The following is a 26277-nucleotide window of genomic DNA, read 5'->3' on the forward strand; positions in this document are numbered from 1 at the left end:
TGATCTGAGCACATAACAGGCAATCATGGCCAGTTTGGGATTTTGATTATCTGATAACAAACTGCTAAAAACCTCACCCGAAGCCTTGTCTTCATCATATATGTTCTGCTTTGCTAACAAGTCATTTGACAAATTTCCCTTTTGATCAGAAAGTTATGAATAGAGGAGCTGCTTGGCATTGAATCAAGTAAATATTTGGACCAAAGCACGAGATTGGAGATTGTCAAATATTGTGTACAGTAATGTGGATTTGGCAGCTGGCATGGAAGCAATCCCAAGGAAAGACTTTTGGAACATGCCTAGCTTTGCGTAGGTTGGAGATTGCATCTGTCTTAAATCAAACATGGCAGACTGCCTCCAGGTGGTGAGGAAAATCACCCTGTGCACTGAACCATGGATCAGAAAGGGCTATTTAGGTGTGGAGATGAGTCTTCTGCTTTGTGTGGCAATCAAATTTGATGTAGCCAGGGCAGGGAGGTTTTTTCCAATTTCTTCCAAGCACATCTAGTGAAGAGAATCCTGCACTTCCCTTGATCTTTGCTTCCACTTTCAAACTGTCTGGTGAGGAATCCCCCCCCCCCAACTTTCAGTCAGAATCTGCTTTCCCAGTACCTTATCAAGAACAGATTTGGCATTTTTGTGTGATATCTGTTCCAGTATTTGAAGAGAATTCTCATATCTCTCTTCAAATCTCTCTTTACAAAGAGAAACATAGATTCCCCAATTGTCCTTCTTGCCTTTTTCTGAACCTGTTCAAAATTCTTCCTGTGGTATGGTTCCCAGAACTGGATATAATATTTATCATCGGGCGGGGTCAGATCAAAGGAAAACAAACTAGAACTACTATATGCCATGATCTGGAAACTATATTTGTTGATGCTTTCTACAACTGCATTTACATTTTTTGCAGCTGTATCGTATTGCTGACTCATACTGAATTTTCAATTAACTACTCTTCCAAGTTTTTTATCATAGATATGACTCCCAGCCTGTGCATTTGATTTAGATTATGCAAGAGAAACACATTTTTTTACTCCATTGCTCCTTCTACAGGTTAAAAAGTTAAAAAGTTCCTATTTAGAGCTGAAACATAGGATCTCTATACGACATGTCTCCTAACAAACTAAGAATGACTGAAATAATATATTTTAGATACTCTGGAGATTTAGGCACCATATACTAAGCAAACTCAATAGAAAATCAGCCCTCGTGTCAATCATATGACATGCTTCTGATAAAACTAGATTACTCTTCATTGGGGCAATGCATGGACGATGCCACAATTAGGCTATTTTTTGACTAGAAGTAACATTTTTTAAAATACTTCCTTTGTTTAGTAATATCCTTCCTGTTTCTTCTGCTGAATGGAGTTTTGGATTGGTGACCCAAATTTCAATCCAAGTGACACCATTATGAATTGTGGCAATATTCTACATAGCTTTAACAGGGGTTTTGTATATTATAATACAATGCAATATAATATAATGTAATACTCTACTCATAATAAGGGAGAGCCAATTTGGTCTATTGGTTGAGGGAGCAGGCTAGAAACCAAGAGTTCAAGTCTGGCCTTAGCCATAAAAGCAATGGGTGACCTTGGGCCAATTACTCTCTCTCAGCCCAACTTACCTCACAGGGTTGTTGTGGGGAAAATAGGAGGAAGAAAAAGTATTAGATATGTTGTCCAGCTTGAATTGTTTGTAAAAATAAAAAGGCAGGATATAAAATAAATAAATAAGTAAACAGCATATCTATTTTTCTGTGTGGAAAAATACATAGGCCATACAGTCTTTTACCACTCCTTTCTAGTGGTAAAAGACTGTATGACCTGAAAAATGATAGAAATTATCTGAGAAAGCTTCTAGGTCACACCTCACAGCTGATAATATCACAGAGAGAGTAGTATACTTTGTGGTCCTTCCTGATATCTCATTGTTTCCAGACTCTACATTTTGGCTAAATTTGAATGACATGCTAGACTAGACTAAATTTGGGTTGCATAGTTTGTAATACCGCATGCTGTGGGAATTCTGCCATTGTCTTAATTTACTATGAGAACCAGACTTTTATGTTAAGCCAAAGTAGTTTATCTGCATAGAGACTGCATGTTCTTGGAAGACTGCAGTTACAGCTTGTTATGTGATTTGGGTGCTCCAGACTCTGTTTCATGCCTCAGAAGTAATATCTTGGAAAAAATATGAGATTAAAATTATGAGAGGAGTATGTTCTAATTAATATCAGCAAAATAACAAGCGTCCCTATAGTTTTTTGGGGGGAGGTGGTAGTGAGGGGCAGCTCACAATACATTGACTCAATCACCTAAGGATAGGAGATCCCTGGATAATTTGAATGTAATATCCCTGCAAGCCAATTTCAAAACCTTATTGATGATGGAGTCTGGGAGGGAGTGAGTACAGATTTAGCTTTCTTAAAACTTTCAAGAGACAACCTAATTCATTAGTCCCCTTAATGGAAGTGGCACATGGACAGACAGATTACCTGGCTGACCTTGGCTTTTGTAAATTCAATTTGAACGCATTAGTTATAAAATTGTAGATCCCACAATCATTAGGCAGATGACATGAGTTTGTTGTACCATTCAGTCCCCGTCTGTAAGAATCCTTCTCTTGCCATGTGATTTGCTCTAGCATCCAAGCGTGAATTAAGCATACTGTCCATTGATTAGAAAAACATCCATGTTTCAAAAACAACTTTCCCTCATGCATAGATGCAGAGGAAGAACAAGGAAACTAAGATACCTGCCCTTGCTGTAGGTTAATGAACCTACTTATAGGAAGATTCTGCCTTTAATTTGAAGGTTGTCTTCAATTTTGTTTGGTAGAGCTGGTGAAATTCAGCTCTTGAATGCCTGAAAGCATTTTTCCTTTGCAACAAGTCAAAAATAAAATTAAAAGCCTGCTTGATACCCTCCTCAGTTTGGCTTGGTGACATTCCCTGTGGTTAGACTGTTCCACTCCAAAGCAGGTATACGGAAATGATGGAATCTGACGGTTTGCATTTGGTCTGGTACTTGCTGCTGGGAAATTCAGGATAGAAAGGGATGTTTCTATTTGTATTAGTCTAATGGGAAATCATGAGACAGAGTAATCTGCCCTAGGGCTTATGGTTTTATTTCTGAGGAGATTTCTTAAGGCCCTGTCACATAAGCTGCCATTCTTTAGCATATAATTCTGCAAATCACCAATTATAATAAATCATGACTTACTGATTCAGTCCAAATTGTCTTGATTCAGAAAACACAACAAGTCCCAGGATACCATAATACTGTATGTCCAGGTGTGATCTTTATGCAAAGATGGCAACATGCATGTTCCATAAGGAGAAGGGAGGGCAAATGAGGAAATGATGTTGCATGACAACATCATAACACAAATGCTGTGTCTTAGCTGGTTACATGAAATGTGGGGATGCAAATACACACACACACACACATATATGAAATGTGGGGATACAATTATATATAGCCAAGACACAGCATTTGTGTTATGATGTTGTCATGCAACATCATTTCCTCATATATATAATTAGTTATTTATATAACTAATTCTATTCTTCAAAGATTTCCTTTAATGTTTCCGATGTTATAAAGTTTTGTCTGATTCTGTAAGTCCCAGTATTAACTAGCATCAAGAACAGGCTTATGTTTTTCCCCTTCTTCTTAGAACCTTTTGTGTCCAGTTTCTTAAATCGTAATGTTATTTACCTTTGTTATGGGTTAGATTTAACTGAAGTCTGAGAAATTGAGAAGGTTGCAAATCACTGAAAGATGATAGATTATTTATTATTTTTTATATATTTTTTATCCTGCATTTATTATTTTTTATAAATAACTCAGGGTGATTAACATACCTAATATTTCTTCTTCCTATTTTCCCCACAACAACAACAACCCTGTGAGATCAGTTGGGCTAAGATATGTATAGTTTTCTCTCTCCAATGTTTGCCTAGCAATTAACATGAATGCAAGAATCCTACACTTCAAACAATCTTTTTACCAAAATTTTGCCTCTTTGCAAGAATTAAAAAGGGTCTACATTATTTCTGTCAAATTACATTAGACACGTTGGAGAAAATGTGGAAGGAAATATTACCATTGCATTAATCCAGACCTAAAGCTGCAAAAAATGAAAAGAGGGAGATTTTCTCCCTTAACTGGTTTTCTCCGGTTCCTTACCAAATAGCAGCTCCATAATGAAAGTTAATGGCTAATTGTATTGTGTTAATTAAACTGAAAATGTCATACGACAGCTTGAAGAGGTCCAGATATTATATAAGGTTTAATCCATCATCTTTATGGGTTCTGGAAACTGGAACAGAGAAATGAGCATTTTCATCATTACTTTTTTTTTACAATTGATTTGTTGATCTTACAATAGAATAAAAAACCCAAGGACTGTATAATTAAGCAAACCCTTAGCATATTGGTGGCAATAAAATTTGCATGATCCCTATTTGATACAGTTGCTATTTCATCCATGGTTCTATTAACAGTGAAAAAAAGATATACAGCTTAATTACCACTGGTGGTATTTAACTTTTACACTTTCATTTTATGCTTGGATTTATACTCCACCATAATCAAATGACTGTTAGCAGCTTACAATGAAGACAACAAAATGACAATTTAAACATCTACATAGAACATCAACCTAACCAACAATAAATAAAAGAGAAAAAAAGAATAAAATTGGCATAGTAAATTAAGTCAACAAAATCATGAAATATGTGCTCTGGAATAATTCAGTTTTTAATTGCTTCTTAAAGATCAGTAGGAATGGGGCTAGTTTGATCTCCATAGGAGCCATTTCCTATAGCAGTACTATCTAAGTTCAGCTCTCTTCACTTCCTGGAAGGGTGGAACCTCTAGCAGCTCAGCCCTACAAGAGCTAATAGGTTGGGATGACATAATTGGGAGAATGAGGTCCCATAGATAGCCAAGTACTAAACCCTAAGCCATTAAGGACTTTATAGTGTAGAGCTTGCAGAATTGATGTCATTTGATGTTCCCAGAGTTGAGAGTTTATAATTACATAGACTGCTGCATTCTGGACTAGTTGTAGTTTCCAAATACTCTTCAAGGGCAGTCCCATGTAAGGAACATTGTAGTCATCCAATTGTCATGGTTCCGATAAATGAAGCCAGTTAAAAGAACTTCAAGGCGAGAAATTTGTCCTTAAGAACATTTTATTTGGAAACAAGATATCGGCACTTACATAGTTGAACCCAAAACTGAAAGTTCCCTGCCCTGATACAAAGTTATAACTTGCAATTCCCACCCCAAACCAAGCTGTCACACATCACATTCCCCAATTACAAATAAGTACGGGCTTTTCTCCCCCACCCTCTTACCGCCAAAATTCTTTACTCACAACAACCTTGATTATAACCTCAGCTGCAATTGTTATGACTAACTAAGAACGCTCATACCTCTCCCTCCCCCCTTATTCTGTCTACATGAAAAATCCGCAACTACAGAGTGGAACGTTACAATGAACAACAAAAATAAAATGGCTACAGTTTCTACTGTTGTCACAACGCTGACACCAATTGGATGGTGATGGCATGAGTTACTGCAGCTAGGTGCTCTTGCATCAAGTAGAATCTCAGTTGCTGTATCTGCTCAAGTTAGGTCAAGTCTGCCTGCTCTCCTAGTAAGAACTATGGGTTCAGAAGCATCCTAAAATTGCAAACCTGCTCTTTCAAGGGAGGTTCCTGCCCATCAAGAGGTAAAGTTGAGATTAACAGAGAACCCATTTGTATGAACAGCATCTATTTGCTGCAGACCCATTCTGGGTTGGCCCCTGCAACATTACCATGGGACATGTATATTCACCTTCATTCATGAATATCCAATTGCCACTATGATGTGAGGAACCTTCTACAATTGTTGGAAAAAAATTGTACTATGTTCTGGAGTGAATCAAAGACCTGTTTTGATGGATAGCTTTCATGTGCTGGTGATTTGAGCTGAAACTGAGATCTGATTAATTATTAATTAATACAACAATAACATTTAGAAGTTGTTCAATTCCAGAATGACTCTGGGCAACTTACATTTAAAAAAATAGAGATAGTCCTTGACTTATGACCATTTGTTCAGCAATTATTCAAAGTTATGACAATGCTGGAAAAAGTTAGATTTCATAAGCAATGGACTGACGCTATTTATTGTATTATTACATTTATCCCTCTTTTCTTCCAGAAGTTCAGGCTGGTGCACCTGGTTCATCCTACTGTCATATCTTTTATTATTACAACATCTCTGTGGCGGTGAGATTAGCTGTTAGGTAGAAACTGATTGGAAATCATCCACTGGACTGAATGGTTTGAACTTGTTTCTTTCCATTCAGTTGTAGTTCCTTTAATTATGATACCATCCTCGCTTCACATCAAGATGCGTATGTACAACTGTACAACAGGATGCTCTCCTTTTTTTCCACTATGCAGTAGCAGCAGATCATGGGAATAGTGATTGTAGTGACTGAGTTGCCACGCTGAAAAATGGAAGACAGTTTTACATACTCTTGAAGTCACAGCTTCTACCAAGAAAATCAAATCTCAGATGCATACTAGGCAAGATTAATGGGCCCATATTTCAAGTGTATGACAGAATCTCCTGCCATTTCTTGATTTAAAACTTAGCTATTCCCATTCCTTCTCTCTCTCTCTTTAGATTTTTCGGCATGACTTCTGTATTGTATGTTCTATTTAGCAGTGCCTATTATAGATGCTTGCTGGTTTCAATATCATTGGGTCCCTTGGGTGGTTGGGAAGGAAGGAAGGAAGGAAGGAAGGAAGGAAGGAAGGAAGGAAGGACTGCTCTGCAATTTTCCTGATTTCAGTTTTAGAGAAATTACCTATAAAATGCTGCTTGCAAGATAATTTGGACTTGCAGTGTTTCAATGAATATAAACTCTTTATTTTTCTAGTGGGATTTTATTCGTTAGCGCAAGGGGTAAGCCACCTTATCCTCTGCAGGGATTGTTTGGACTTCAATTCCCATCAGCCTCAGCCAGCACTGCTCATAGTAAAGGCTTATGGCAATCATAGTCCAGTGATTTGGAGAACACCAAGTTGCCTATCCCTAAATGATGATTAATGATCTCTCCTGGGTTGTGGGTTGTGCTTGATAATTATAAGAAGAATTTTAAATTTCTATATTGTTTTCTGTTGAACTGATCCGGTAGCGCTTTTTCAGTCTAACAAAAGGCAGAGCTTTGGTAGACTAAACTGATGTAGTTCTTAAATTGGGATGAAATGGGGGGGGGGGGAAACAGGGGAAGTGATATGCTGGTTATTAAAATCCCAGTTACATTTCAGATCAATTTCACATACTTGATCAATAAACAATTATGTTAAAAACTTGTTATGTTGTCAAGACATTCTGAGATAGTAGGTCTGAGGAAGTGCTTTGACGGTTTGGGTCTGTGAGGCTCAAAATGTTGTCTCTGATGAGATAATAATTAAAAACTGTTGGTTACGCAGACTTAATTCTATCAAACTAAGGGCCTCTGATATTCCTTTTGGCTGCACTTAGTTAAATTAGGTCTCCAGTTATTTCCAGAAGTGTATATTTCCTTAGTTCTTTGTCCATTTCTTTTTCTTTCTGGGGCTGAACAAACATTCCTAATTAATCACAAAAGCATAAAGAAACTAATAGCTAATTAGATCTTGGTCTTGAACCCCCAACACTGTTAGCTGCAGGATGATCTAATTTTGACCCAGGAAAGCTGACAGCAAACCATCTATTAAGTTAGAGAAAAGGAGGGTGAACACATTTTGTCTCTTAGTTATTTTCACATTTGTACGGCTGTTCAGGATTTCTTCAGCTGATGAATATTAAAAACTTATGACCTGTGACATATGGTGCAAGTAAATTTACTCTGGAAAAAAAGAATTAGAGTGGATTATTTCACAAGAAGATGTGAGATGTGGGGTCTTTTATCATCCATAAAAGGCTGTTTTGTTTTGATTCTTCTTTAATGGGTATGATGAGGTGGTTGGTTTATTGGCATTGTTCTACATAATTACTGTTGTGCAGAATTGTCAGGCCAGTTGTTTTGCAGCATCTTATTAAGGTGTGATTTCCTCTGCACAGGCTGGAATTGCCTAAGACCAGCTGATCATAAGCCAAGAAAAAGATTAAGTCTTCTCTTTCTCTTGGCAAAACCAAATCTCGCCTGTATCAGTTAGTTTGTGGTGATTTTTTTGATTTCGGAGATAATTGTTTTTGTATCCTGGAATGCAGCTGAAGGAGCAGGATGAGAAGATCCAGTGCCAGGCATCTTATATGCTCTTCTATTTTGATCTGCATGAGTGCTTTATTTTGAACCAGTGAAGCACACCGTTCGCACGTTTAAGACACCAACAGGCGCCTTAGGCTCAGCAGAATGACCAGTTAGTTTATGGAGTTTCATGATTTCTTTTTTTAAAAGACAAAAATATCAAGATGATTTCAAGGTCGGGCATGGCAAGCTTGATAAAAGTACCCAGATATTCCTGTCTGCTAATGTGGAATGTATTGTGGAATTAAATGCAGGACCCAAAGCAAATAATCAATGCAGCTGAAGGAGCTTACTGCAATGTTTATTGGATAGCATGTGCTGATGAGACTTCCTCCAATGAAGGGATCCACTCATATTTATACATTCAGAAATGCAGGAAAGACTCATGCATAAGTAATCGATAATGTAACCATGCATACTCGTTATATTTTATTTATTAAGAAAAGTTATGTGGCTGTCCATCTCACCCATAGTGGCTTATAGAAATAAAACCCCAAAACAAAATAAACCCCCACCCACCTGACAACAAAAAAACAAACATCAAACCAACTCTTGATGGGCTCCATATCACCCTGGAATCCCCAGGCCTGTAGGCAAAATTATGCCTTTAGGGCAGGCATGTCAACTGCCGAGCCACGGGCCAGATGCGTCACTCTGAAACCGTGCCCACCCCATTGCCATCAGTGGGGAAAAAGTCACCGCGATACGTTGCGTGACATCATATGATGTTGTGAGTTTGACATGCCTACTTTAGGGCTTTTCAAAAGAGTATCAAAGTCAGGTCACTCTTATTTCCAGAGGGATGATGTTCCATAGGGAGGGAGCCACCATAGAGAAGGCTCTTCTTCTTGGTCCCACCAGATGGACCTTCCTAAGAGAGGGGACCTATCTATTCATAGGTAAAAAGATCTCAATTTACTGTAGGTAATGCACCTGTTTTCCTTCAGAAACTAAAAAGGGAGGACTACAGCAACAAAATGGAGGGAAACATCTCCCATAAATCAAGAAGAGGGAGCAATTTGGGAATGCTAAACACCTACAGAAAAACATTTCTTATTGTAGATCTGGGTGGTTGTTCTAATAAGATAATAGACGGTGGCCTTTTCTCTCCGTGTATCAACTTGATTTAATCGATTGCATTCATCTTAAGAACTGATTTTCCCCACAATACCAGCGTTAGCTCTCTAGGACAGTGGTGAGGGAAAGATATTTTGCAGATGCTCAAGGGTTTGCTTCTCTTGTTGAGTTTGCTGGGGAGGACTGCAAAGATTCAGGTTACCTGTTTCTTGAGTTTTGAATTTACTGAAGCAGAGTGAAGAGGCTAGGAAGCTCTTTGATGTTCTCTTCAAATATCTTTTGGCTGAGGGGGAGCTTTCAAGCCACAAAAATTGGGGACCGTTGTCTTAGTATTAAGCAGTGGCCAAAGGGATACAATAGTAGTGAGAGACTGAGGGAGGGAAGGTAAGAGGGAGAGAAGGAGAGAGACAGAGCAAGCATATAAAAGAATATTTGTATTGAAAGGCTGATCTGTGGAATCCTTGGTGCTTTGAGTTGAGTTGTTTGCTTTTAGATATTTCAGATGTTACTCAACTAGGTAACATCATCAGTGCTGGGTAATGAAACATCTGCAAGCAAACAACCAAGCTCAGAGAATACCAAAAACTCACAGAGGGAGGAAAACTCACATGGAATGAGAACTAGGAAGAATTTTCTGCTGTATGTGAAAAGAGACTGGACCAGAAAATAAGTTATCTCTTCTCCTGCTGTTCACAAGATGTGTTGCATCTCAGTCATATCCAATTAGCCGCTTGCTACAGTAACTGGAAAGGGTTAGAAGTGTAAGGGAGTACTTTATACTACATCAAATTGGAGAAAAGCAGGGCAGAAATGGGAGTTGTAGTCCAAATAATCCATTCAGCAGCTTTGTGGAAGATCTCCAGCTAGTTCAGGAATTCTGGGAGTTGAAGTCCACAAGTCATAAAAGGGGCATAGTTCCCCATCCCTGTCCTAGAAGTTGGTAGAGCAAGGAATTTTGGCAGTTAAACATACTCACTGAGGAATTCTGGGAGGACGTCAACAGGTCCTAAAGTTGTTGAGGTTGAGAAACATCGATCTAGACAAATCAGTCAAATCTATGGTTCTACAGATAGTTCTTGACTTACAACTGGGTTAGGGTTATGATGGACTTACCTTGGGGATACCTGTGACCCAGATTTGAAGTTTTTATGGTTGTCTTCTCCACCATGTTCATTGACCAAACTTAAGGCACTTGGCAACATGGCCACATTTCCAGCAGTTTGCAGCATCCTGTAATAACATAAGCAAGTTTTTTACAACAATTTTGCCAAAACCCCACACTTTCAATTTTTGGCAAAATAATGCCCAAAACAAACTGTTACTTCTCTTAACAAACACAATGTTTGTATAATGGCTGTGGATTCACTTAACGGCTGCAGTTATTCACTTAATGGCCACACAGGTTGGTCATGTGACTGACTCATTTTTCGACTGTCACAACCTATGACCATGATGGGCAGGCTCCATTAGGTCATAATTTGAGGATTATCTGTACAATGTGACTTTCTCGCTGCCACTGTCTTGCAATAGCTTTATTTACTCGTGGGAATAGAAACTGCACAGTCTGAGTTTTCTGGGAATAAAGAGTAGTGCAAGGGTCTTCAAACTTGGCAACTTTAAGACTTGTGGACTTCAACTCCCAGAATTCCTGAACCAGCTGGAGATCTTCCACAAAGCTGCTGAATGGATTATTTGGACTACAACTCCCATTTCTGCCCTGCTTTTCTCCAATTTGGTGTAATATAAAGTACTGGCTGAAGAATTCTGGGAGTTGAAGTCCAAAAGTCTTAAAGTTGCCAAGTTTGAAAACCCCTGATGTAGTGCATGGCTACGGTATCTCACCTGGCATTCAATCATGACTGGCTTCTTTCAGGAGGAACTATATTAAAGAGAATTTGCAGGTGTAGGAAGAAAATGACATTTAACACTATGCTGTTATGTGAGATCTTCTGAACCATTAAAGGAGAGGAGGCTGGTGGGGAGAGTTGAGAGTCGCAACAGTAACTCAGCCTAATACTCTTGATTGGGGAACATGCCTTTGATCTTTACTCTTTTCTGACTGAACCATTTGTCTCAATCAATTGCACTGCATACTTTTAAACTGCAGAAAGAAAGGTTTAGGTTAAGATGTCAGAAAGAATTCATCTTCCCAAAAGTAGCCAGAAAAGAAGGTGTCTGTGTATGGAGCAGGGAATAATAGATACAGCAATATCTTTATTTCTGTGACATCTTCATGCGGGGTATGTGACTGGATCGGTGATGTGATTTGTCACTGAGTATAATCGCTTGATGTGCCAAACTCGGGGCAGAAATATTAGCTTAAAATTCTGCACTGCAGCCTTGAGCGCTACATGGAAAATCCAGCTGCCATAACTAAGTTTGAGGGTGTTCTTATTACAAGCAGCTGCCTTCCATATGCTCAGCTCTTCTTTAATGCAGAGGCAGGCAACATCTGCTGGGGGAGTACCGTAAGTAAGTATACAAGTCTTGGAAGACTATGGGTAGGGCTAAAATAAAGCAGAACAAAACAGAATAACAGAGTTGGAAGGGACGTTGGAGGACTTCTAGTCCAGCCCCCTGCTCAGGCAGGAGACCCTACACCAGGGGTCTTCAAACTTGGCCCTTTTATGACTTGTGGACCAACTCCCAGAATTCCTCAGCCAGGCATGCTGGCTGAGGAATTCTGGGAGTTGAAGTCCACAAGTCATAAAAGGCTAAGTTTGAAGACCCCTGTCCTACACCATTTCAGACAAATGGTTGTGCAATCTCTTCTTAAAAACTTCCCAGTGTTGGAGCAGCCACAGCTTCTGGAGGCACTGATTAAACAAGAGACAGGTTTTAAATATGTAATATTTATAAATGTACACTTTTAAATTGTCCAGCCATCTCAGTTCCCTGAGCAGATTGGCTTTTTTTAATGCAATATTATACAATTCAGTATAAAAATAGCATGCCATTGAAAACCACAGGAATTATATTGAAAACAGCAGGTTAAAAATCATAAACCAGCTAAAGTGGTTTCCTAAAATGCATGGGAAAATAAGGCTTTCATCTGGAAAGGACAAAACATACTCAGCTAGTCTCTCAGAGCAAGACATTTCACAGCTAGGATCTGAAAAGACCCTTAATTTGTTGTCACCCACTTTGCCTTACTGGATGGAAGCATCTGGAGAAAAGCCTCTGTTTGAGATCTTAAGAGATTGGGTAAGTAAATTTAATCTATTTGAATCTACTGAAATCGATGGCTAGCTGGATGCTTCCAAGGCCAGAAAAAAATCAGTACAATTTCACCTAGTGGCATTCTCATATATGCTGATTTATTGTTACCAATAAAGGAAAATATTTGTAGCTCAGGGGTGAAATGAGGGGTCTTTGGTGCTTGCTGAACTTGGTTGTTTTCTTGCAGATGTTTCATTACCCAGCTAGATAACATTACTCTTTAAGCACTGAAGATGTTACTTAGTTGGGTAATGAAACGTCTGCAAGAAAACAACCAAGCTCAGCAAGCACCAAAGATCCCTTGTTTCATTGTTACCCAGTTTTTCCTTTGGATTGACAATAGTTATATACATTTAAACAACTCTACAGTGTTTTTTTAATCAAACAAAATATTTGAAACACTGAGGTCATTTTAGAAGATAAACAGCTCAGTTTCTTGGTCTTTCTGAAGTTTATATAATAGTTACTGTGAAAATGCAGTAATTAAATCTACCCTAGCCTAAGGCTTCTGTTGTAGTTATGATTTTAGGCTGTCTAAATGTTGTTAAGATTGCCTGTCTAGATAATTTATATAAAATAATGATATTGCAAAGATACACATACTCCATAATTCTGCACAAAGCTAGAGGCATTGATCATTGCACTACATAGAAATCAGAGTGAGAAAAGCATTTTTAAAATATATTTTGTTAAAAAAAATAAGGAATAAAATAAATGACTACACAAAAGAAGAAAATGAGAACAAACATAATGGACATAAAATAAAATATTAATAAATAAACTGAATGTACAATGCACAAAATGAATTATTTCATTATTATGTAATTAAGTGAATATACCGTATGTAAAACTAATTATATCCTATTGGGAAATAATTGCAAATCATTTCATAACTTTAAATATTAATATTGATATTCCCGTTATGTTGTTATAAATAGTATAAAATAAATACATGAACTTATGAAATACACATACACACACACTAAAAATGATAAGTAAGAACAGACAGTTCTAGCTTCCTTTCCATTGTGGTCAATTGGTGGTTATATCCAGTTACACATTCAACTTGTTTCTGGTTACAGTAAATATTTTTCCCTTAAAAACCATAGTCTAAGCATGGCATATAAAAGGAAACCAATGTTACTTAAATTAGCAATAGCAATAGTAATAGCACCTAGACTTATATAAGGCTCCATAGTGCCTTATATAAGTGGTTTACAGAGTCACAATCTGGCTCCTCATTTTACTGACTTCAGAAGGATGGAAGGCTGAGTCAATCTTGAGCCAGTCAGGATCGAACTCCTATCAGTGAGCAGAGTCAGCCTGCAATATTGCATTCTAACTACTGTGCCATCAAGACCCTTGAATTTAAATTTGAATAATATAATTAATAATAAATTGAATTAAATTTGAAATTGGTCAAATTTCTATTCTGTTTGTATACTATTAGTTTTTCCATTGATGCATATACCCCAAATTTGCTGTTCCAATCTGATTTTCATTTGTAGGATCCATGACTAACATCGGATGTTTTTGCTTTGACACTAATACTGTCAGCAAAGTGCATCTTTTTTAATGGTGGTCCAAATTTGTCCTTGTAGCCATCAGCATACATTTTATTAGACTGTGATAATTTTAATTCATTTGTTCTGGAAAGATTCCTGGTAGAAAAAAAAATGAAGGTTTCAATTCAAACTTTGTTTTTAAGACGTTTTTAAAATATTTTCTATTTCTTTCTAGTACTTTTGAATTTTTGTACATAACCACCACACATGATAAAATATCCCTTCTATATTAAAACATTTGTAATACATATTATTTTATGATTTATCTATTTTTGCAATTAAAGACAATAATTTATCATCTGTAAATTTTGTACCAATTTTCTTTTTTTTGTACTTTTACATTTTTTATTAGTTTATCAGTATATAAAATACAAAAGCAAAGAAAAATGAAAATAATGGGAAAATGGGGGAGGAAAAGGAGAAGAGAAAAAAGTATAGGGAAAAGCAGAAATGAAAAAGAAAAGCACTGACTTCTGACTCCTTTTAGCACAGTAGAATAAGGCAATACCATACAACCTTGATTTTTTATTTTTACATAATAGTATATACTAGCCATTTCTATAACACCAAACCTAATAATCAGCAAAACCCAAAATCAAGGTTTCATTCTTTTTCCACCTCAAGCACAAAGTCCAAAAGTGAATTCAAAGCTGAAAAAAAAAATTGTATTATTTTCTTTAATCAAATTAGTCAATTTCACCATCTCTGCTAACTCCATCAAATTTTGCAGTCATTCGTCCATTGTGGGAATCAAAGTATCAGTTTTCTTTTAAATTGTGTCATAATATTTATTTTATTGAATTTTTATGTAAGTCCTCCAACTGTTATAATTGTTGAAAATTTTGCATCTCTTTTATCCTATAGACTTTTACTTGTTCTGTCTCTGTGTCATATTTTAATAGCAATTTATATCATCATCATTTTAGCCATTGTCATATCTACTGCAGGATGAAGGCCTCTTCCACTTTTATGACCCAGGTAGTCAAGGCAAGGCAGGCCTTCAGAGAGAGTCCTTTATTGTCCTCAAGAAGTATTCAACAAATGTCTCTCCAACAACTAGTAAGGCTCCACCCCACACCACCCTGAAGGCATCCACCCTCAGTCCTCCAAACAACAGCCCATATATTACCAGGAAAGTCCACAAGGCAAAGTCCAGGCATAAGACAAATGGCAGTCCTCAAAGCAATGACAAGGTACAAGGCAAAGGCAGTTCTGAAGGCAAAACAAAGCAAAGGGCAAAAGCAATCCACAAAGTTAGGGCAAGACAAACAGCAGTCCTCAAAGCAAAGATGGGGTACAAGGCAAAGGCAGTTCTGAAGGTAAAGTCTACAGGGGTAGGGCAAGATAAACAACAGTCCTCAAAGCAAGGCAAAAAGGCACAAGTCAAAGCCAGGGGAGTGTAATCAAAGCAAGCAATTGTTCCTGGCAAAGACTAAGTCCCCAGGGCTTCTCCTTAAGTCGCTCCCCTCCAGGTGTTCCTTGTGAGGAGGGATGGGACAACCACCTCCTGAGTAGCCTCACAGCCCTTCTCTGGGCTTGCCTATGCTCCTCTCTCCTTGCCCTTGGATCAGTGGAGGAGACAGCTGTTCCTCATCAGAGGAGATCTGCTGCCTATCAGCTCCACTGCCTGTCAGCAGCCAGTCCTCCCCTGTGTCTATGAAGGCAGGCAGCTCTTTGCCTGGCCAACCACCTCCTCCAATGCCTGAGGGGCCTGGGACAGCATTGTCCTCAGGCCCTGGCCTCTCCAAACATGCCAAGGGAGATGTGCCATCCCTGTCGGATGGTCCCAGTTCCTCCTCCTCCTCCTCCCCCCCCCAGCTGCAACCAATACTGTCCTGAGCTTTCTTTTGCTAATTGGGCCTGTAATACTGGCAGATGTCATCGCTCCATCTTGTTTTTGTTGGACACTTTTTATCAAGTGGGAGCCATTCTATGACTGTCTTCGTCCACCTGCCACATTTGCTATGTGACCAGCCGATTTCCATTTCAATTCTTTTAGTTTGAATTTTAGCAATTTATATGTAAGTCCTAATATGTAGTCATGGTCCTGTAAAAATGTTTAAATGTTTAAATGTCTGTCATTTGTCTTAAAAAAAACCCTCCTTTCTTAAGATTGTTTTTTATTCTTCCAATAACCTGCAAATACATCAGCTATGGTAAATTTTGGCCTTTGCCAAATAATTATTTCTGAGTCTTTAGTCTGGATGTACTATACATATATAGGTAATTACACTTTTTGTACAATAGTTGTTTTCAGAGTAAAAGGCATTTGAAGGCAAAGCAAAAGGTGAGATTACTGTTTTTGGGGAATTCCTGTTTTATACTATGTCCTATTAAGTTTTTTATCTTCTTTCCTTATACCAGAAATGTCTGGGAAGTTTGTTAGCTAAACTGATACCATCTAATATTGCATTCTGCTATTTTGGGATTTTATCCATCCAGTTATCCATGACAAACAGCTTCCATGATAATATAATGAAAGCTCATCTCCATCTTTTGTATCCTGTAAACATTTTTGTTTTATCTGCTTTTTGTTTTCCTTTCCAAATAAATTTATTGGATATTTTTTTTACTAATCTTGCAGATTTTTTTCCTGGGATTCAGATTGGTGCTATTTAAAATAATTCTTTTCAAAAGGTAATAGATTCATTTTGATAATCATATTTCTTTTACACAACTTTTAATTTCACTCGGGATGCAATTGGAACAGAATAATAGAGTTGGAAGGGACTTTGGAGGTCTTCTAGTCCAACCCCCTACTCAAGCAGGAAACCCTATACATTTTTCTAATTTTGTTAAAAAAACAATTTGGTGTAGTTATTTTGAAATATATCAAATGCAGTTCCAAGTATTTTACTGAGGATTTTGTTAGTTGGGTTGCCCTAACAAAAGTTTCTTCTTCATGGGTTAATTGTCCCATTATTATCTCTCTTTTTTGCATGCTAATTTTATACCCTGGCAATTTAGCAAACCCTTTTAATTGTTTTCATCAGCTGTTTTATTGCATGTTGAGGTTGCATAATGGTTAGTACTCCATCATCCGTGTAGCATTTTAATTTATATTCCTCTGGTTGAATCTTAAAGCTTAGAGAAAAACATTTCTGAGATCCAATACAAAAGAGGTCAGATGTTGCGGGAATTAGCTGCATTTAAAATATAATTCCAGTTATTCAAAAAGTATTTATTGGAAGTGAATTTGTTTGAATGCCTGGCAGATGCCAAAGTATAGGACAAGTTTGTTTTTTAAAAAAAAATAGGTTGCAAATGGGATGAAAATACAGTGTTCAACTCTTTTATTCTGGTGACAGATCTAATACAAAATAAAGCATTCAGCTAATTCAAATGTAGAATAAAATCATCTGTTCATTGTACAATATAAATCATCTGTTTTTAAAGTTGGGTCATTAAAATCTTGTTTGTTTTATACAGTCATAGATAGTTGTTGGAAGTGATGCTACTCCCCCCCCCCGCTTTTGCAAAATCCACCTTATTCTATTGTTTAACCCTTCCTTCACTCTTCATCTATGGTTAAAATTTCAGTTTGTTACTTCTGCCCACCTCTACGTATTGATGTATGTATAGATTCTACGTGTACAGGTAGTCCCCGACTTCATTTAGTGATCATTCAAAGTTACAATGGCACTGAAAAAAGCAAGTTATGACTTGTTTTCACACTTATGACCATTGCGGCATCCCCATGGTCACGTGATCAAAATTCAGACATTTGGCAAGTAACTCATATTTATGACGGTTGCAGAGTCCCAGGGTCATGTGATCACTTTTTGTGACCTTCCGACAAGCAAAGTCAATGGGGAAGCCAGATTCACTTAACAATCCTGTCACTAATGCAACAACTGCAGTGATTCACTTAACAACTGCGGCAAGAATGGTTGTAAAACGAGGCAAAATTCACTTAACAAATGTCTCCCTTAGCAACAGAAATTTTGGGCTCAGTTGTGGTCGTAAGCCGAGGTCTACCTGTCTTTTGGTATAGATTCATATAAAACCGATACAGTCACAGCTCCAAACTGATTTGCTAGAGTTTCACTCAGTTGTGTTTTTCCTACTGGGACTCAATCTAAAAGTTCTGCAATAAGCAATATCCTTGGATGTAGGCAATTTCCCTTTTAGTTGCAACGATCTGCCTTTATACACCTGGGATAAAAGTGCTGAGTTTCAAAGCTAAGCATTCTAATGCGGAGACTTAGGAATAGGGAATCTGATATTGTTTATAGTTTTTGCTTTTTAATGAAAATGCTATTTCCGATGTTATAATTAAAAGAAATGTGCTTGTTTCATCAGCAAGATAAAGATGCCTTTGAAGTAAGCCCAATTCTGGGTGATTGGAAATATCTATGTTGCTGCTTTTTGCAACAGTACAAAAGTTGTTTGACATTGTTTTTTCTAAGATATTTTTGTACTTCTCACCCTATGCATTGCTCTGAAATTATTCTCCTATGTAAGCCCTTACAAGTCCTAACCCTGCTTAACATTTTGAGATTGATGTCATTTGAATTGTCCTCAATTAGAGGTAATGAATAAATTAGAAGATTTTTTTTTTAGAAAAAGTCAACTCAAAGATGAGTATTTTTGAATTGGTATATTTCACCAGCTGCTTTTTCCTCTGGTTCCCTTGAATTAAAAGTAATTTTAGTGATTCCTCAGAAGTTATTTTTGTTATACAGCTTTGACCAGTTTGGGTGTTTAAATCTTCTGTTTTTGTGTACATTTCCAGATATAGTGCATATATATGCAACTCATTTTCAGTTGCATAACCCAGAACGTTTTATGGGTTTTCAGAGTTGGATCATAGAAAGCCAGATCCAAATAAGCACAGTTCATTGTTGTCATCTATCACGATGCCTGATTTCTTTTGTATTTTTAGGCAAGTGGGGCAGAAACTGAGAAGACAAGGGTGAGCATAATAAAAGATAATATTGATGTCAACACTGTAAACATTGGATGTTCCCGCTCTGACAACTGATGAAAATTACAGCCATTTTCTCTTTGCTTTTAACATGCTTTTTCTGGTATTTAGAAATTAGGTGCAGAAGGGGGGGGGTTGGGATGAAAGCTTGAGCTCAGCTAGCCAGAATAATAACGCTGCTTTGTGGGAACCCAAGGACGAGCTGATAACGTTTTAGTGGGCTGAGGAGCTGGGGAGAAAGCCTGTGTTTTAGGCTAATTGGAGAATGTGATTTATGACAGCTTATTGGGGGTGGGAATTGCACTTTGTTACTTTGTATCTGGGGGAAGAGAATTTAATTTTGGGGTTCAACTATGTAGTGCCAATACTTTGTTTCCTGAATAAAATGTTCTTTAAGGAAGAATTTTTGCCATGAAGTTCTTTTGATGGGTTTCATCTATCGGAACCATGACAATTTGTAGTTCAGGGCTGAACTGTGGAGTTCTTGGTGCTCTCTGACCTTGGATGTTTGCTTGCAGATGGTATCATTATCTAACTAGGTAATGTTTATTTATTTATTTAAAACATTTATATAGCTGCCCATCTTATATTGAACTCTAGGTGACTCCCAATTAGCAATAAAACAATATTAATAATAAAACATAATAAAGGAAATATACTAAAACCATAAATACCTGGCACCAAAATTAAATGTCTGACATAACAGTCTCTCAGAAAATCTCCTCACCCACCTCACCCTGTGCCAGAGGTTGGGGAAATGCCAGGTCTTCAGTGTTTTATGGAAGACTAGGAGGGTGGAGGTCTGTCAAATTTTAGGGGGAAGGGTGTTCCATATGGTAGGGGCTGCTACGGAAAAAGCAGGTTTCCTAGCTCCCATAAGTTGATAATATTTAAGGATATGGACTAGGGCAGTGATGGCGAACCTTTTAGAGATCAAGTGCCCCAAAACCACTCTCCCCACCCCGTCCCTGCTCCGCCCTGCCCACTGGACCACCTACCATCTCCATGGCCTGCCACAGATCACCCAGGCAGCCCAGCAGCGCCATGGTGGCCACAAGCTACGCCCATGCCCTGCAGCATCATCTATATGTGATGGGGCACAAGGGTGGAGTCTTGTCCCCATTGCCCAGCTATCATGTCTTTGGCTGCGCTGCTTCATATGGGCTGCGCCCCGGGGCAACTATCCTCCGGGGGGGCTGCTGTTGAGGGGGCCATGGGAGGAGGCGGGGCTGGAGTGACGGTGTGTGTGCCAACAGAGAGGGCTCCGAGTGCCACCTCTGGCACCCGTGCCATAGGTTCGCCACCACTGGACTAGGGCATGCCTACTCTATCTGGTTTGGTAGAACAGGTAGGTGTCCTTAGTGAAACATGGTCCTGCAGATAACTTGCTCTGTATACTGACTTGCTCTCATGAAGTCAAGATCACGTGAAACATTAGTATCACTTTATAAAACCCTAGTAAGACCACACCTGGAATACTGCAACCAATTTTGGTCACCATACTACAAAAAATATGTTGAGATTTTGGAAAAAGTTCAGAGAAGAGCTACTAAAATGATAGCGACATGATAGCAGTATTCCAGTCTTTGAGGGGCTGCCACAAAGAAGAGGGGGTCAAATTATTCTCCAAAACACCAGAGGGCAGGACAAGAAACAATGGAAACTGACCAGAGAGAAGCAGTCTGGAATGAAGGAGAAACTTCCTAACAGTGAGGACAGTTAACCAGTGGAACAGATTGCCTTCAGAAATCATGGGTGCTGCATCACTGGAGGCTTTTAAGAAGAGAATAGACAGTCACTTGTCTGAAATGGTATAGGTTCTCCTGCTTGAGCGGGGAGGGGGGGGCTGGACAAGGTCCCTTCCAGCTCGTTCAGATGGAAAGCTGTAAAAGTTACCAAATTAGGAAATGAGGTCTGCAAGCAAACAACCAAGCTCAGAGAGCACCAAGAAGTCTAAAGGCGAGCATAATATTGCTGGCAGATTGTTTGAGGCAGGCATATTATATACCTCTGTGAACCAATCTGAACATTGAAGTTTTCCACCAAGCCTGTCTGTTCTCACCTTCTCTGCCACCTGGCTCGCTCACTCTCCGGACGCTGCTGCAATGCTTTGCTTGATGCTTCACGTTTTCTCAGTTGCAGGACAAATATTACTATTGAGCGTCATCTTCTCACCCATCTTTCTATGGCATATCAAGGGAATTTTCCACCAGGTTTTTCTGTAGTTATCTCAAGCTGTGATTTGTACAATAGTAAACTTCCACTACTGTTTTATAATGGCTTAGCCAGGGATCACTAAATGTTCTGGGTTTTAGTGCCTGCCTGACATTTCAAAAATAGGCAGTCTGTGTAGATGTTTTTAATTTATTTTCTTATATTTTATGCCCAATATAATTTTCTCTCCTGACACACATCACTGCTGTAGTGCACTTCACTCTGGGTTAAACCTGGACTGAAAATCAACTCTAAATTCTGTAGAGTCTTAGTTAAGGTTTCACATCTTGTGTTTTACCCCCAAGGATTAGAACTCTTCTGCCTGATGAAATTAAGACACGTGGAGGGCTCTTACTTTATTTAATGATTGAATCTTGTAATCTCTGCATCTACAACAGGCAATCAGGAAGTCTGTCCCATCGATGGCAGTCAGACTTTCATTATGGGTTGTGTAAAAAGAAAAGAGGATGAATCCCATCATGCCGACTCCTTAATTTTATTGTCCTCATTAAAGTGCTTTGCTTGTGTAATGAGCAAGATAATACATTTCAAGCAGCATATATAATGAAAAAGAAAGAATAATGAAAAGTTAATTTTCTGTAAATTAAGAGGGAAAATACCTTGAGTTAAAATTAAAAATATAAAGTTTCCTTCAGGGGATTTTGGAGATTAATAACACGGTGATGAATGCGCCTGTATCCATTAATACTTTTCAGGCGGAACAATATTAGTAAATACATAGCATTTTCTCAACCTGCAAGAACATATTTATTTAGGAGCTGTATGTATATGTATGTATATATACAAACATACATATTGAAATTTCTTCAACTGCATATTTGCTATTTCCTTCCTCCAGCTGTTTTCATCTCCCTGTTTCACCCTAAGCCCTGGAATTCTCCAGTAGTTTCTCATCCGTGTATTAATCAGGTCTGAGCCTGCTTAGCTGTTGAAGACAAGCAAATATTGGTCAGGTTTTATTCCCTGCTGAAAGGTGATGGTTATTTGCAAATACAGATAGTCACTTAGTGAATGTTTGAAATTACATCTGATCCCCCAGGCATACTTATGACCCAGTTACAAATTCCAATGGCAGTCTCCCCACCCCGATAGTCACATGACCACATTTTAGGTAGTTGACAAACATCCTGCAGTCACATGACTATGTTTTAAGACATTTTTCTTAAAAACTAGCATTTACTTCCTGTTTTGGCCAGAACCAGCCAATAGCGAACCATTGGTTCACTTAATGATTGCCATTCTCATTTGGAGAATGAGGTCTTCCACAGCAGTGTGAGAACAGGGCTCCTGACATTTCTCCAAGTAGAATGCCCATTCTCACAAGACCTGGAAAAGACCAGAAGGCTTGTGAAGGATCCCAAGAATGGGGTGCATGGGATATATGGCTGGAAAAAAGGGGCAAGGCAGCCAAGTTAGCACAATCTTGGGAACTCCAAGGTTCCCCCCCCAAAAAAGTTTATTACTTGAAGTGAAAGGGATTCGGATTATACTGAGTAGACCAATGATGGAAACAGATTTATTTGTTTATTTGATTTCTGTTTATCTGATTTCTCGGGTTCTTAGCACACTCAGGGACCTAGACCTGGGCACACATTGCAAGAGATGTCAGTCTAATGTCAACCTTACCAAGTAGACCAGACCAGACCAGACCAGACCAAATAAACTAATTATATTTTATTGTAAGGCTACATTAACAGAATCTTGCAAGTCTGAAAGAGCAATTCTCCCTCCAGCTCCCTTATAGCCTGAGAAACTGAGGAGGGTCTCACTGAGCCTCTTTGCCCTGCCCACTGTACAGTTGCAGGCTATGCTGCCTCTTATCCAATAGTTTCCCAGATACTGTTTCTTGGCACATTCTTCTAAGGTTTTTCCAACATACCATTATATCTATTGCACCTAGAGAGGCAACTTTGAAAAGATGTTGACTGACAATAGGATATATTATCTATTAAAGCTTTATAATTTGCTATTCTGTCTCTGGCACTAAAGACTTGTTTTTCTTTTTTAGTGGCAAAATGGCTTCATTTGGCCCATTAATCATATAACCAAAATAAGGCAAAACAGCAGCAACAACAATTAAAAAACAGTATGTTTGGGGGAAAGAGGAAATCAACTAAAATTAATATATGGAATACAGACTATAGAAATCAATTGTTAAGTAGTGTCTTTACAAATGTAACCCAGACAACACACTGTTTACCAATTACTGAGTGACGTATGCTTGTTAAAAAATTAATAAAATATATTATAAAAAAAGATTTGTTTTTGTTTTTTAGTGGCTAAATGGCTTCATTTGGCCCATTAATCATATAACCAAAATAAGGCAAAACAGCAGCAACAACAATTAAAAAACAGTATTCCAAATGTCACAACTCTGCATCAGTTGTTTGTACATATCCCTACCCAGTCTTCCTAGCTAAAACTCTTTGCTGATGTCACCCCTATGAGGTAGTCCAACCTAGGAAACCAAAGGTCTGTATGCTAATGCTACTTCTATTATAAGGTTTATAAGATCTTGCAAATCTGAACTTTCCTCTTTTTTCCTCTGCCTTTACATTCAAGAGAACTAGGGAGATTAAAATCTGAGACACTTTTTCAGATTACATTCCTGCTTTGGACTCAGATTTCTTTTCCCATTGTCTTGGTTGCAGCTCATCTTTGTGATATTCAAAGTTATTCTTACAGTCCATTATAACTGATGAGTTTTCCTTCTGCTTGTCTTTACAGCCCCACCCACAGTGAGGATTATCCATTCAGGCCTCGCCTGTAACATTGAGGAGGAACGGTATTCAGAAAGAGTGTACACCATCCGTGAAGGAGAGACCCTGGAGCTGACGTGTTTGGTTACAGGCCATCCCCGGCCACAGGTGAGCCTCCTGCTGTGATGATGTGCATGGTCTATCCACCCTGATTTTTCTCTTCCATGGGTTTTTGTTACCTACCTTGGGTTGCTACCTCAGAAAATAGTATAGAATTGGCTACAGAGAGCTACTGTCTGCCCAGGAACATGATAGCAATATTTTTTCTGGGATGTTTTGACATGTACATGATAATGTTAATTTAATAGTTAAGGTGTACCTTGATTGTACAAAGAATCATTTGTATAGAGTGCATCCAAATATTTTGAGGGTGAGATTTTGGATTCTACCATTTAAAACCAAGAAGAGGAAACAGGAGTAACATTGGAATTTTCTTAGAAGGGGTATATCAGTGTCCTGGAAGAAGGATTTCAGCTTTTTAAATCTCACAATGTCCTTTATATTACCTCAGGCCTTTTAATGCTGTTGTGTTTCTGCTACTGTGTGGTGTTTTAAGGAGTTCTGTGTTTATCTCTGCTGTTTTTCTAAACTGCCCTTTGAATTGCTTTTTAATAGCATTTCTCCAGTTGTCTCGAATGAAAAAAGTTGTAGTTTAATTGCTTGTTTGGTGCTTATTTTTGTTGACCAGAGAGTAAGTGTTTCTGAATGTTCATTTCATTGAAAACTGTAAACAGTAGCTGTAAATGGTCAGCATTAAAGAGCAACTAAATGAAAATGGGTGAATTGTGACCGCAGTGCCTGAAAGCAAGAAACTCTAATAAGTAAAGGAAACTGTGCTTATTTTAACTTTCCTTTTTTTGTCTCAGTTCTGCATTTTTAGATGTTTTCATGCATAAAAATTGCATGGAATAATCATGTTTTGGCAGACAACTTTGACTTTTGTTTAGCATTGCCCTTAACACAGACCATATTGTGTACATTTTTAAAATTCTGTAGCCATTGTTTTTATTAGAGTATTACCTTAGGATATTGAAAGAAGTGCAGAAATCAATGAATCAATGAACTGAGTTTATATATTAGTTTTGGAAGTTAAAGTTAACTAGATTAGCTTACATTATAAAGCTAACAGAAAACTCAACAAACATAAAGGGATTTATTTTGCTCACTCTGAATGGGGCACATCGTTACTGATGTATTACTTAGTTTATTAAGATTCCTATCCCACTTGTCATCCAGGAATTCATGGTAGCATTCATGTAGCATTACCTTTTCAATCCTACTTCAGATATTTAAGAACTTAATCACAGCAGAAACACTCTTAGCGTTGAAAAGATTGAACATGTTTTATTGTTGTTGTTGTTGTTGTTAATTGCAAAGTCGTGTCCGACCTATCGCAACCCCATGGACAACGTTCCTCCAGGCCTTCCTGTCCTCTACCATCTTCTGGAGTCCATTTAAGCTCACGCCTACTGCTTCAGTGACTCCATCCAGCCACTTCATTCTCTGTCGTCCCCTTCTTCTGTTGCCTCAATCTTTCCCAGCATTAGGCCCTTCTCCAGTGAGTCCTTCCTTCTCATTAGGTGGTGTTTTATTACAGGTAGTCTTTGGTTTACAATTTGGACCAGCATTTCTGTTACCAAGCAAGAGTTTTTTTTAAGTGAGTTTTGCCTGATTTTACAATCTTTTTTGCCATGGAGTGGCAAAAGTGTTAGAGTGAATCACTGTAGTTGTTAAGCAAATCATGTAGCCATTATAGAAAACCGGCTTCCCCCATTGACTTTAGTAGTCAGAAGATGGCTGGGAATGTTGCAAAAAGTAATTATGTGACTCCGGGGCACTGCAACCATCATAAATATGTAACAATTGCCATTTCCTCAAATTTTGATTATGTGACTATGGGGATGCTGCAACAGTCATAACTACGAGGACCAGTCGTAAATAACTTTTATTAGCCCCACTGTAATGTTGAATGGTTGCTAAATGAATGGTTGTAAAACAAGAACTACCTGTCTACCTTAAATATTAATATTACTGGGAGAACCTCAAATGCCGATATTCCTTCTGAAGCAGATTTGAAGAACAAACCATGAATATTGCCTTTATTTTATACTAAGCATATGATCAAGTCAAAGGACCTGAGGTTCGTGTGGTTGGGGCCCGGCTGACTTTGACTTTGCCATTCCCCCCCC

General features: G+C 38.2%; 1 protein-coding gene across 1 annotated transcript in view; it reads left to right on the forward strand.

Moving 5' to 3' along the window:
* The window catches only part of MDGA2 (MAM domain containing glycosylphosphatidylinositol anchor 2), a gene marked incomplete at its 3' end in the record, with an annotated part of 498834 nt that overhangs the window by 149405 nt on the left and 323152 nt on the right, over positions 1-26277 (forward strand). Inside the window, exon 2 of the mRNA XM_029284905.1 lies at positions 24057-24196. Coding sequence (XP_029140738.1) covers positions 24057-24196 — 140 coding nt within the window. The remainder of the gene's footprint in view (positions 1-24056; positions 24197-26277) is intronic.

Source organism: Protobothrops mucrosquamatus, unplaced genomic scaffold (assembly GCF_001527695.2).
Source record: "Protobothrops mucrosquamatus isolate PMUCROS unplaced genomic scaffold, P.Mucros_1.0 scaffold1091, whole genome shotgun sequence".
Classification (NCBI taxonomy): domain Eukaryota; kingdom Metazoa; phylum Chordata; class Lepidosauria; order Squamata; family Viperidae; genus Protobothrops; species Protobothrops mucrosquamatus.